This window comes from Microcebus murinus, chromosome 4 (genome assembly GCF_040939455.1).
Source record: "Microcebus murinus isolate Inina chromosome 4, M.murinus_Inina_mat1.0, whole genome shotgun sequence".
Lineage (NCBI taxonomy): Eukaryota > Metazoa > Chordata > Mammalia > Primates > Cheirogaleidae > Microcebus > Microcebus murinus.
This window is the reverse complement of record NC_134107.1, coordinates 56,966,163-56,979,805: the sequence shown is the minus strand read 5'-3', so window position 1 is coordinate 56,979,805 and position 13,643 is coordinate 56,966,163. Positions and strand designations below refer to the sequence as shown.

Genomic DNA, 13,643 nt, shown 5'->3' with positions numbered 1-13,643 from the left:
GAAGGGTACAGTGAGCTATGATCAGGCCTCTGCACTTCAGCCTGGGCAACAGAGTCAGACCCAGTCTCAAACAAACAAACAAACAAACAAACAAACAAACAAACAAACAAGCAAACAACCTCCCTTACCCACCATGAAATGCGTGGTTGCTGCATTTTTAAAAGATTATAATAATTTAAATTCTAATTGCAACTATATAATTCTCTACTTTTAAATTTCATTGATTTATTTTTTAATGTGAAAAAAATCTTTTTTTCTCCTAAATCTGCGGTCCCCAATCCCCAGGCCCCGGACCAGTATGGGTACCAGTGGCTTGCGTCACTGGCCTGTTAAGGGCCTGGACGCAGGGCTCTGCCTCCCCTCCCGACGTGGGTGGAAAAACTATCTTCCATGAAACTGGTCCCCGGTGCCAAAAAGGTTGGGGAACACTGCCCTAAATCAGATTCAGGAGTCAGTTAGGTCCTTGGTTCTTAAAGGCGTCGCCCTCAGAGTCACTGTCTAGTGACTGCCAGGAGGCTGCATCTCCCCGAAGTGACCACAAGGGCGCAGCAGCAAGAAGCGAGAGGCAGCCCCGACCCGCTCCGGATCGCCTTGGGGACTGCGCTCTGAGCGCCAGGGCTTTCTGATGAGCACCCGCCTCCATTCCAGTAGCTCCTGTCTTCCAGTCCTGTCATTCCTTTTCTCCTGTCCACCCTACGAACCTCCCCCTCCCCCTCCCCCCCAGTCTCCTGAGCTGACCTCAGAAGAACAGTAGGGGAGCTCATTCCCCTTGGGTAAGAGTCAGGGCTCAGCCTTCCTTGGGCGCCTGAGTGCAGTGCCTGTCCCAGGGAGCCCTGGTTGTTCACCCTTAATCACTCCTCACACCCCCCAGGGCCCCAGAGAAGTTACATATGGGCGGGAGAGGCATCGTTGGAGAGTGCTCCAGGCCCAGTCCAGGCAGGAGAGTCCGCGGAGACTGGCACGAGGGAGGGCGCCCTGCATAACGGAGCTGAGCCTTAGGTTGGTCAGCTGGGCTGACTGCAGGAGGGCTTCCAGTGTACATGCTCCGGATTGCAGTAGTCCGGATCAGGGACCTTGTTCAGTGACCTACGCAAAGAGGAATTTCTTCAAACTGTGACGCTCATGCCAAGCTTTGCCTTTCCTTTGTCCCAGGACAGGGGTCCTTAGTTCCTGCCTCCTACTTTGCACTTAAGGCAAGAGGAATTACTTTACCAGGAGAAGTGTGTGTGCGTGTGTGTGTTGTGGTGGTGGTGATTGGAAACTGAAGCTCGGCTGAACTTGGAGCCACATGGTCAAGGGCCTTGTGTGTTGGGGTTAGGGAGGGTTTGGACTCATAGTTACAAGTTCAGTCTATGGTTTCCTCATAGACCCACTGTAATCTGATTTAGGACAGGAAGCAGGAGCTCAGTCTAGAGTTTCAAGAGTGCTGAGTTTAACTGGAAGGCTATGGAAATCTCCTGCAACTTGATAAACAGGAGCCTGACACGTCCAGTTTAGATGGCAGTGGTGTGGAAGATGGATTGGAATAGACTGGATTTGGAGGCGGGAAGGCAAGTTGGAAGGCTCTTTTTATAATCAGGGCAGAGTGGCTGATGTCACCAGGTTGCAGGGGAGGAAGGGTGTATCACATAAGAGAAAAAATTGCAATAGATTAATTGGAAGAGCAGAATCACATGTAGGGGGTGAAAGAAAGACCAGAGAAGCTGGTGTGAGACCAGCTGCCCTGACTTGGAGGACATGGGCACTGGGTGGCAGCATTCTCTGAGACCGGGAGCAAAACAAAGACACAGGTTTGGAAAGGGCTCTATTTGGGGCAGGATGACTATGAAGCCCATAGGCCATCCAGGGGGAAATACCAGGGGGGTGGCAGGAGGTTATATGCCTGGATCTCAGAACAGAGACTTAGCACAGTGTGGTCTGTGTAGAGAAAGAAGTAGAGCCTGAGGGCTGTGTGGTCAGAGGCAGAGTACGTGGGGGGAGGGTGTGCCTGCGGTCTGCCTGAGAGTGATGGCAGCAGCACGGGCTGATTTTCTTATCATGTCTCAGCTGCATCTGGTTTCCGTGTCATGCTCCAGACAGGCACAATCAGGAACTGACTCTCACGCAGGCTTTGAGAGATCCTGATGACAGATTCTGTTCTATTCTTTGTTAGGGGTTGGAAATGATAGACCATCTTCATCCCTACCTCCCATCCTCTAGGACACCAGAATAGCTTTCCCCAAATCTCTCTGATTAAAGAAAAACTACTTATGGGAAAGGGACTTACTGTTCTTTAAGCAGATTTCCAGGCCCCTCCCTTGGAAATTCTGATTCTATGGACCTGGATGAATGATATTTTCAACTACTTTAGATCATGCTATCAGAGAAATTTGAGAAATGCTACTCAGGCCTGAACACAAACTTCTTGGAATCCCATCCCAGACTGAGCCCCTGCTTCCTGTCCTAGATCAGATTACAGTGGATCTATAAGGAAACCATAGACTGAACCTCTAACTATGAATCCAAACCCACCCTAACCCCAGCATACACCAGAAGAGCACTGGCCAGTGGGGACAGTTCTGTGCAATCCTGTCTATTCTTGTGAAGTGGCCGAGAACAGTGCCCTGGTCAGCAACATCAGCTCTGAAAACGAAGGACTGTTTTACATGTTTTGTGAGTGGGCCTTCACACATGGATATTAATGGGGCAGTAATAGAAACTTCTTGAGTAGTACTGGTGTCTGGAGGGGCTCGGGGCAAGGCTCAGGGTGTCCAGAGGCTTGTATATGAGGAGAATCAGAGAGAGGCTAGGGCACAGAATTACTAGAAGTAAGTCTGTTTGGTCCCATCACTGCCTTTTCCTTGTAAGTTCTTTTTCTCCCCCGAGCCATGGCCAAATGCTATCTCTACTTTTCCCTTTCCTAGAGCCTGGATTTGGGATGCAGAAGTCCCAGCTCTTGATCCCTGCCATGCCTACTCCAAATGGAACTCTGGTGCACCCAGCATACTTCCTTCTGGTGGGCATCCCTGGGCTGCGACCCGACACACACTTTTGGCTGGCTTTCCCTCTGTGTCTTATGTATGCCTTGGCCACCCTGGGCAATCTGGCCATCATCCTTATTATCCGTGTGGAGAGGCGTCTGCACCAGCCCATGTACCTCTTCCTGGCCATGCTCTCCACCATTGACTTAGTCCTCTCCTCTGCCACCATGCCCAGGATGGCCAGCCTTTTCCTGACAGGCGCCCAGGAGATCGAGTTCAACGTTTGCCTGGCTCAGATGTTCCTCATCCACGCTCTGTCAGCCATGGAGTCAGCTGTCCTGCTGGCCATGGCTTTTGACCGCTTTGTGGCCATCTGCCACCCATTGCGCCATGCGTCTGTGCTCACAGGGCCCACTGTGGCCAAGATTGGACTAGCCGCCCTGGCCAGGGGGTTTGTATTCTTCTTCCCGCTGCCCTTCATCTTGAAGCGGTTGTCATACTGCCGAACACATACTGTCACACACTCCTTCTGTCTGCACCAAGATATTATGAAGCTGTCCTGTACTGACACCACGGTCAATGTGGTTTATGGACTCTTCATCATCCTCTCAGTGATGGGTGTGGACTCCCTCTTCATCAGCTTCTCCTACATCCTCATCCTGCGGGCTGTGTTGGAGCTGTCCTCTCGGGGGGCAGCACTCAAGGCTTTCAACACCTGCATCTCCCATCTCTGTGCTGTCCTGGTCTTTTATGTGCCCCTCATTGGGCTGTCAGTGGTGCACAGGCTGGGTGGTCCCACGTCCCTGCTTCATGTGGTTATGGCTAATATATATCTACTGCTGCCCCCTGTGGTCAACCCCATTGTCTATGGAGCCAAGACCAAGGAGATCCGTTCAAGGGTCTTCCATATGTTCTCGCAAGGTGGCAGGTAAGAACGACACCTACCCTAGTGTCCTCAACGCCTTCAAAGATGGGGAGATTTGTATCCTATCGATTGACTTAGTAATTGGAACATTGAACCCACTGGGCTGTTATCCAGAGAGATCTTGCATTCTGTCTCCAGGAATGTGTCAGTACAGAAGAACTTGTGGTCCTGCCTGGACAGACCACCCTGGAGAATGACTGCCCCAGTCTCTGTGCTGTCGTGGCCTTGCCTTTTCTCTCTCTCTCTCCCAACTGGAAAATACACACAGTTTTGACATGAGAAGGCTATAAGTCTCACACATCATGATTCATTCCAGCCTTGAGCTATGATTTTAATTATTCTTTCCCTCAAGTCATGTGAATCCGTACTGCCTATAAAAATTATTGCTCGTACCCTAAAATGGTTACACCATCATAATTTGAAGTTAAATGAAGGTAGTTGGGGGATAGTGATTGGAAAGAGATGGTAACAGGAGAGGAAGCAGCTAACGTGAAGTGTTTAAGTTTCTGTATGCATGTGGGTACAAGTGTCTTTATTTGGCATTTGTCAATGTATATCTGTGTGGCTCTGTGGAGACTATTTTTCCATAAGGACGACACTGTGTATTCTAGTTGTGGGTGAGAGTGTGCAGGTATGTTTATGTGGACATATGTGCCTTTTAGTGTGAGAGAGAGCGCGCACGTGGAGTATGCCCAGCTGTGCCTCGGCGAGTGTGGTGCCGTGTCCTGGCACGTGCACGTTTCATGGCCATATCCCTGATTGTACGTTTATTGTGTTTCTGTGGTTTCTGTTTGTCCTTATGCGATGTGTGTCTCTGTGAGAACGCTGGCATCTGTCCCTGAATGGTGGGCAGTATCTCTCTGTGTATCTGATGAGAATGCTGCCTCTACCTTCTCTTCATGTCTGCACTATGTAGACTGTGGTGTGTGAGTTTGTGGAATGTGTATTACTGTGGGGGAGGGGGCTCCACCTTCTGGCATATGTGATATTTATCTTTGGTCATAGGTCTATTGTGCATAGTATTTGTGATATGAAATCCTTTTGTGTGGTATATGTGTCATTAGTGATATGTAAGTGAAAGGCAGTATCCTAATTGTGTGTGTGTGTGTGTGTGTGTGTGTGTGTGTGTGTGGACACTCTGTGATGATTGTATTGTGCTGCCCACGTCTGGTGCGTATGCTTTAGGGCACATGTCCTTTGCGTACTGGGTGTGGATCAGGTGGTGTGGCAGTGAGGGTGGCGTCTGTGCTCCTGGCCATCGGTCAGTGCGTGGTGCTGTGTGCGTGGGGTGGAGGCAGGAGATCGAGGAAGTCTGGTTGTGAGGAGCAGGAATAATTTCCAAAGTTGAGAGACAAGAGTCTAAGAGGCCCAGTTTCTCCATCTGGGCTCAGCCTGGGAGTATGGCTCAGTCTGTGGGGGGACGGGGGGAGAAAGGTGCTTCTTCTTTCCATCTTCTCACAGGCCAGACCACACCTTACTCATCTTGACCGTGAGGATTTCAAGTGCCTTTGCTGCCTCCTCCCACCTTCCCTGCCTACTCTACCCGGGGCCTTGGCCTCCCCAAACCCTATCCTCTGCCTCAATAGCGGGTCACGGCATCTTTACCGCTCCCCTGCCTCTCTTGCCGGTCTGCCAAACATGTATAAAAGGCCTTCATTGTAGGGAATTTCTGCTAGTCCTTCCGAGGGAGCAGGGCAGAGGGGAAGTTAGCTGAGGCATGGGAACTCCCTGAAGGCAGCAAGCTGTAAGCCTGCAGAGCTCACCTTGTTGTACACCTTGTCTTGTGCCTACTGCTCTTTAGTGTCTGATGTCCAGTGTCTTGCAAACCATTGTTTCATGCATATGGTCTCATTTTTTCCCCTTCTTGTGGGTATTACTTCCTGTTACTTCATCTTGGATAGAAGTAGAAGTCTCTTGGGTATTTTTTTTTTAACTTTTTGCATCATCTAAGTACATGGGAGGTTAACGGAAACAGCAGAGACGGCTCTAGGGTGATGACAGCAAGTGTCAGACTGCAGCTCCTGCAGGCACCAGAAGCTTTTGTAATCAATAATTTGATGTAGTCTGAATTAGAATCATCTGATTTTCCATCGTCTATTTTTTTGCTCTTGAGTTAACATGCCTTGTGTTGTGAATTTAAAACTTACAGTTGTAAAACCAATCAATAAAAAAATGAGAAGAAAACAACTACAAATCATGCTGTTCTATTTATTGACATAGTTTTCACTTATTTTAACATATAAGGCATTTAGTTTCACATTAAAATTATTCTTTAACTATCTAAAATGTACTATCACTATTTTAGCCCTGAAGAGAGAAACCAGATGGCATTGGGCTTGTATGGCTGGTGTTGGGGTTAGGGAGGGTTAAAGAAAAAACATCCTCCTTCCCCAGCTACAAGTTCTTCCAGGCAGTGGAAGGCAGAGGCACTGTCCCTGGGGACCTCTGTTATGAGTTAGCCAGACACAGGCACAGAGCCTGGGAGAATAGAAAAGAGATCCCTAAGGGCATTGGGGAAGGGAGGCTGGGACTGCTGAGCTCAAGAAGGACCTAAGCAGTGTCCACCATGGGACAGACGGCAGGGGAGAAAGAAGCCTTCAGAATGGAAATGGGCTGACACTTAATCATGGGGTTTTCCTGAAAACATGACTTGCCTTTCTTCTGACCTGTGAAGAAATTTGGAGAAAGACCCTCACAAAGACCATGGCCACACACAGGAGTTTCTTCTAGCTTTTTCTTATTCATTTCTCCTGTCTAACTTCATCTTGGGAGCCAGCAGAAATGTCCCAGCTGGCACAAGCCCATTGGAGAGGAGTCTAGAAACCTCTCTACCCACTGCCCCTCCTCTCCACACCCCCGACACGTGGTCCCAGGATGCAGAAGCCGAGGAGGAAACCCAAACCTCTGGGGTTACTGGAGGGTAGCTGCCAGTGGACCACCTGGACAGCACTCTGCCCTCCAGCAGGGAGAAGCAGAAAGAGGGAGGAGGTAAGGCGGAGAATAAACAACCCTGACCAGGGAGGTCCAAAGGAGGAGGCGGAGTCTGAGAGGCTGTACTTCAGCGCAGCCTGCCAGACCTCTTCAGGAAGAGTGCTGGACAAAAGGGGGCACGCGTTCCTTCCGGACAGTTGAGGTGAGTGCAGGAGATCTGGGGCACGTCCAGGTGTGTGGGCTTCTTGTAGTGAAGGATCTCCCGTAAGACCTGCTGAGGGACTGAGAAACCAGGCTGGAAACAACCAGAAGTGGGGAGTGTCAAGGAAGCCCCTGACTCAAGGGACAGGCAGCCTTAGCAATTTCTAGGTTTGTTCACTGAAGGTGTTAGAAGTTGCCTGAGGATAGTTTTCAAGCAGTGACCAGCTTGCTAGGGTACCCATCTAGAGGCCGGCAGGGGCTGGTGTGAATGAAGGTGAACAGGGTCTGAGCGCAGCCTGGGTTGGGGTTAGATTTGGGCTGGATTGGGGTTGGGTTGGGGTTTGGTGTGTGAACAGAGCCAGTACGCAGATCGTTAGTGTGGCTGAAGCTCAGTCTGTGACTGGGGTTCCTGCTACAGCTGGGGTCCAGGTGAGAGCTCTGAGGGGTCGGGGCCATTCTATACTGTCCATTGGGAGTCAGGCTGTGGCTGAGACTAGGGCTTTGTAATCTTCCTGGGGCTCTGGTCCTAGATAATCTGTCTTCAGGATCAGGATTCAGTCTTCAGCCCATGTAAAGCGTGGACTAGTGTCCACAGTGCACCCTCCTCTGCCTTGCACTTTCCCTAGCCACACTGCGCCACTTGCAGCTCTCTAAGAAAGGTCTTTTCTCATTCTCTCTGGGTCTTTGCATATGCCAGAGTGTAATTTTAAGAACAAATTAGATCAAGTTTGTTGATTAAATTCCCCCAAGTCACTTAGAATTAAAGCAAAGCTCCTTGCCATGCTGTGCAACCACCCTTACATGATCTGGCCCTGCCCTCCCAGACTTCATCTAAAGCTCTGCTGTGCGATTGATGCTCCGGCCGCCTTGACCTGCCTTCCATGAGCACCCCAAACTCATTCTTGCCTGAAGACCTTATTCTCTTGCTGTCTCCTGTGCATGGAAGGCTCTTTCCTTAGATCTTAGAATGGCTGGTTTTTCTCATCACACGGCTCATATATCCTCAGAGAGGCTTTCTCTGGTCCTGTCTCAAATATGGATCCCAGCTCCCATCTTTCTCTATCCTATCATTCTGCCTTGTGTTTAGTACACTTTACCTGAAATTCTGTTGCTTATTTATTTTTTACATTTTGCTGTTGACCTCCTAGTATATGAGACCCATGAGAGCAGTGATCATGTCTGTTTCATCCGCTGTTTGATCTCCAGTTTTGACACTCAGTATGATTTTGTTTACTTGAATACTGCTGTCTCCAAGTTCCCCCTAATGGCCTGGTTAAGTACAAGTGGTCCATCAAGTCATGTCCAATGTCACCTCCTCAGGGAAGCCTCTGAGCCTGCAAAGCTTGGTGAGCTGATGTTCCCTTTGCTTCTGCACCTTTTGTGCTTACCCTTGTCCTGACTCTCATCACAGTGTGCTGTGATGCCCGCCTGTTTGTCTCAGTTCCTCCCTGCCCCTGGAGGGCTGGAACTGTGCCTTCTTTACTCTGGGCCTTAGTATCTCCAGTGATCAGTGCAGAGTTGGTCAAGCAATAGTTGTTGAAAAAATGAGTGCACTGACAAAAGTCCCACATCAGGCACTTCCTCAGCCAGAGTAGCCCCGGAGGGCACTGATACCTAAGTCCAGCTTCGCAGGTCTGTAGAACAGTTATATGGCCCTGCTCGGGAAGTGGAGGGGTAGGAACTCTGCCTGGGGGTGACTTTAGGTGGCCAGGCTGACTTGAGTGAGTAGAGTGGGGTGGGAGCCTCCCTTTGATTTTCTGGAGTTAGAAATTTTACTCTCCATTTTTTGTGGCCAACACCTTGCAAGAGTTCATTTGCTTTGTCAAACCCAACCAAGGTGTAGGGCACTGCAGATGCAGATAATTTGGGGGGTGGATGGGATTCTGGGGCTACTACTATTAGAGTTTTAGGGAAAGGGCTTTCTCTCCAAGAATCAAGTGAGAAGCTCCCACAGTCCTTGCCAGCCACAGCACTGTCCCTGAGGTCTGCCTTTCCTGTCTGGACCTGGGAATAGACACCAGAGGCTCCCAGGATTGTTTGGGCTTCCCTCCAGAGACAGTTTGGGGTTCCCTCCAGAGAGATTCTCTTCCAACTATTCTTAAAGGCTGGCAGTAGCAAAGAGGGCCCCACTCCATTGCTCTGGGCATGGGGCCTTCTGTGTGTTTAGCCTAGAGAGTGACAGTGACCACAGATCCCCTCCTTGCTCTCCCTCCACACTGAACCTAAGTGGGGAGAGCTGTTCAGATATTCTGAGTCATAGAGGGACCTTTGGACTTATAGGCCTTCAATTTTGGATTCCTTGGTGATTAACACTGAAAAATCTCTTAAAAAGCACCCGTCCATTCTTAAGGAGACTGGTGAGGGCAGGGCAGTAGCCTGGCATATTGGAAAGCAATGGATTTGGCGTAAGGACCTTAACCCTCAACATCCTTATCTGTCAAATGGGATTAATAATACCTACTCGACAGGTTGAGGAGAGGCTCTAATCAGACAAGAAGGAAATACTTGGTAGAGGATAAAGCTTTTGAATCTCCATTGTGGGACCTGCCAATGTCACAGCCAGGGGAGATGGGGCTGGAAGAGGAGGCAGGTGCCCTATGTCCCTATTCAGGAAAGCCCTTTTGGCTGCCCTCTTGATTTCCCATCTAGGAGTTTATAGGGGTCCGGTGGTGGACTTACCACGTCCTTCTTCTACCTCGTCTCTTGAGCGGATGTTATTAGCTTTCAGAAGGTTTACCACAATTAGAGAAGGCCTAGAATGAAGGAAAACACACAGGTCCTGGTGTTAGACAATCTAGGTTAAGTTACTGCTTTAGCAGTCAATTGTTAAGCTCTGGGAGTATTATCTAACCCTTTGGAGCTTCAGTTTTCTCACCTATAATATGAAAAGGACACATAGACCTCCTACCATGCGGACCTGTTCTCGGGTTGGAGATAATCTTTACACAGATGGCACTGTATAGTTTCTGGCATTTTGTAGACAATAAATAATCTATGTTCATAACATAAAATCAACAAAATATGGGCTAAGAGTGACCTGTTGTTCTCTAGGGTCAGAAGAGATAGGGCTAATAGCCTCTGGTATACCTCCCTGATTGCTTTTCCATGGGTCTATGAGAGGGAAGGAATTCAGAGTTCTAAGGAAGAGTGTGAGGATGGGTGGGTTGTTGATGGTGGCTGAGGTGGCATGGAAAGACTTGAGTCCTGAAGGCAGGGGGAAGGAAGGAACAGGACTGAGGGCCTCAAAATGGATTTCCAGTCTGCGCAGCGGGGGCTTGCTTTCCCATTCCTGAGAAATGGCTAAGATGTCCTTCATAGTTCTCTAAGACATATTCCTAGGACTTGTTAAGATAGTTCTACTTTTTTAGAGAAAATCTCAAGCATAAAGCTCTTCCCTGGAGATTAGGGTAGTGTGTGGGCTTTCTTAAAAAAAAAAAAAAAATGAAAAGCTTTCTCAGTTTATTTTTCCTTCATTGTGTTTTACTTTTAATATAGAATGATTGAATTCCAACTTCCTCCGGAGCTCCAAATCATCTCTCTGAGTCCTAATTACTAATAGCTGCTTAGACTTGAGGGCCACCTGGAAGTCATCCTGTCTCTCTTTCTGCCTCTTGGAGGGACCGTTGGAGATTTGGATGCTTCAGGGCTGGATGGTCTGAAGGGTGGTACTTGGGTTGTCTGGCTGGCTCCCTCTACATTCCTTCATTTTGCTCCTGCTGCAGACTTCTGAGGGCTGGCTTGCTAGTTCACCTCCAGCTCTAGCTGCCTGTGTTATGCTGCCTAGCCACCTTGCTCCCAGGCTAGCTGGATCTTCCCCTTTCTTATTTTTGATATCTCTATATCAGTGCCCACTCTTGCCATTGTGAGAGATCGACTGCGAGTCAGTATGTATGTGCCTGAGTGTGTGCATAGGGGCCGAATGATGATAATGGTGACACATATTGGGAAATGAAGGCATTTAGAAACTTCCTACATTTTCAGAGGCCTTGTTCCCCTTTTTGGTGGAAGAAATGTGCTATGTGCACTGCGATTAAGTTTTTGCAACTTCCTTCAACATACTTTATCTCATATAATTTCACAGCAGCACTATGAAGCTATTATTATTCTCTGCATTTATTAAGAGCCAAGACTTGCATTCCAACACCAGGATTCTGCTCGCTATGTCACTTTATCTTCAGAGGCAATAGGGTTGCTTATGCTCATGTATGATTCTTTCCCAATATGTTTCCTAAGGCAGCACATTTTCATCCTGGGGACCACCCTGCTCTACTATGTTTGTTTGTATAAAATTGCGGGATGGCAGAGATATCTGGCCCTCTGGAGTACTAGAATCTTCTTGCTGATGTCTCCAGGTGAGGGATCCTAGGTTTCCCCTGCTCTCAGGCACAAACTATGCTGCATGTATACTAATTAATACATATAGTAGGGTCCCCAGCATTAAGGAGCTCATAATTCAGGGGAAATAAATATAGCAATAGCTATTATAGTTATTATTATCAGGATGGTAAATGCAAATAAAAAAGACCTAAATAAAGTTCTTTGGGGCACAGAGAAGCAAACATTTAATTATACCCAGGGGAAAGAGGCTTCGTGATAGTAGTGTATGAAACAGTAAGCCAGGATGAGAAAAATGAGTGTGGTCAAGGAGGGAGATCTGGGGTGGGGGTAGAAAGCGGTTCTCTGGACAAAGGTATGAGAAATAAAAAGACAGAAATATGCAGAGTGACAAAAATCAGTGAAACATTTATGAAATGCCATTGGAGCACAGGGGTCATAGAGAGGGGTGATGAGGGAGCATGTAGGGTCAGATGCTGAAAGATAGACTGTTAGCTACTTCCTAAGGGGGTTAGTCTTATTCTAGAATCAATTTGGAGTTTCAAGGGTATTTTTTGAAACAGTAGGTAGTGACCTGATTTCAACTGGTTAGAGTATGGGGACTGTGCGGATGAGGAGGTTCACACTAGAGGCACAGCAGTCAGGGTCCAAGCACCTTGCTTATGAGGCTGCTCAGGCCACTGTAACAGAGAAAAGAAATACTGGAGGGAAACAGGTATCATTTTTTTGCATACTTACTATGTGTGGGGTATGGATTAAATGCTTTACGCCTGTCATATCATGTAATCCTCACTTTGACCCCTATTAGCCAGGTTCTATTATCGTCATTTTAAAAGTGAGGAAACTGAGGCTTAGAAAGGTTAAATGATTTTCCCCAGATCACACAGCTCATGAGGTTGTTGACTGAGATTTCAATGCAGGATGGAATTTGACGCTCACTCTACACAGCTGTACAGGCTGTCTGTGGAAGAGCTCAGTTTGGGGGACATGGAGAGTTTGATGTACTTGAGAGACAACCAGGTGGACCCTTTCAGTAAGAATTTAGAGTTATGAATCTGGATCACAAAAGAGAATTCAGAGCTCACTAAATAGATTTGGGAAACAATATAATCTATCTATCTATAAATAGATTTACTGAAAGGGATGAGATGGTCAGGGAAGAAAGTATGGAACAAGAATAACCCTGAAGATAAAAAAAGAACATTATGATGTAAGGGTATGTTATAGAGTCACGAAGAGGAAGGTGGAGATCCAGAAAGGAGACTAAGAACTAGTGATGAGAGGGAGATAAGGGACAGCAGGACAGAGAGGGAAGAGTTTAAGAAGGAGGGGACTGCTCATGGTGCCACATGCCACAGGGAAACTACAGAGGAGTGCAGGGACATTGATGACTTGGGCCTCTTTGCCAAAATTCTAGGTTAAATATAGTTTCTCTGCCTTAACCTTCTCCTTCCAGCAGATTGAATTGAAGTCTGTCACCCTCTGTTTTAAAACTCATGCTCCTGGTGTTTTCCCACTGAACTCTTTCTGGGAACCTCCAGATGACAGCTGGAACCACTGATGGAACCATTATCACTGACACATCCTGAGTCCAGTGAATGGTCTATTACCCCTCCTATGCTGGCCATGAGCCTGCCTCACACTCAAGTGCATCCTGGTAACCCATGCCTGAAGCCCCTACCCCAGGTCTCAAGGTTTGAAACTATTTGAAAACTACAAAGTACATAATCTAATGATCTGATGAATACAGGTTGACTATTCCTAGTCTAAAAATCAGACATCTGCAGTGCTCCAAATCTGGAACTTTTTGAGTGCCAACATGACACTCAAAGGAAATGCTCATTGGAGAATTTCAAATTTGGGATTTTGAGATTAGGGATGCTGAACTTGGTGAGTATAATGCAAATATTTCAAAATCTGAAAAAATCTGCAATCAGAAACACTTCTGGTCCCAAGCATTCTGGATAAGGGATGCTCAACCTGAGGTAGGAGCACATGAGTATTTGTGGATGGAAGGGAGGAAGGGAGCTAGTTAATTCTTAACAGAGAGATGCAATTTAAGATAACTCAACTGACATTTTCCACCTCAGCAATATCTCTTTACATATCAGCTTTATAGCCAGATTAAATTCATATTCAGCCTGAACCCTGCTCTAGGATTGATTATTCCTCAGTGTTTCCAATGCCATCGTCACTCAGAGTTAGTGTTCTAATTGTGTCAATCCCACTCTCTTGGGCTGGATGGGTCTCCTAGAAGCAGATCCTGAAATGGGGATTCTTGTCCAAAAGAT

At 47.6% G+C, this 13,643-nt stretch overlaps 2 protein-coding genes across 3 annotated transcripts in view; both read left to right on the top strand.

Moving 5' to 3' along the window:
* The first annotated feature begins 2,917 nt into the window (after positions 1-2,917).
* Positions 2,918-3,892, top strand: OR51D1 (olfactory receptor family 51 subfamily D member 1). The gene has a single exon (XM_012786504.2). The coding sequence runs from the start codon at positions 2,918-2,920 to the stop codon at positions 3,890-3,892; it is 975 nt and encodes a 324-aa protein (XP_012641958.2).
* Positions 3,893-6,391: 2,499 nt separating this feature from the next.
* Positions 6,392-13,643, top strand: part of LOC105883508 (olfactory receptor 51E1) — a 63,235-nt gene continuing 55,983 nt past the window's right edge. The window contains exon 1 of one of the 2 annotated variants that reach the window (XR_012918970.1): positions 6,392-7,018. The gene's annotated coding sequence lies outside the window, so the exon portion shown is untranslated. The remainder of the gene's footprint in view (positions 7,019-13,643) is intronic. The other variant, XM_012786632.3, reaches the window with a different exon arrangement.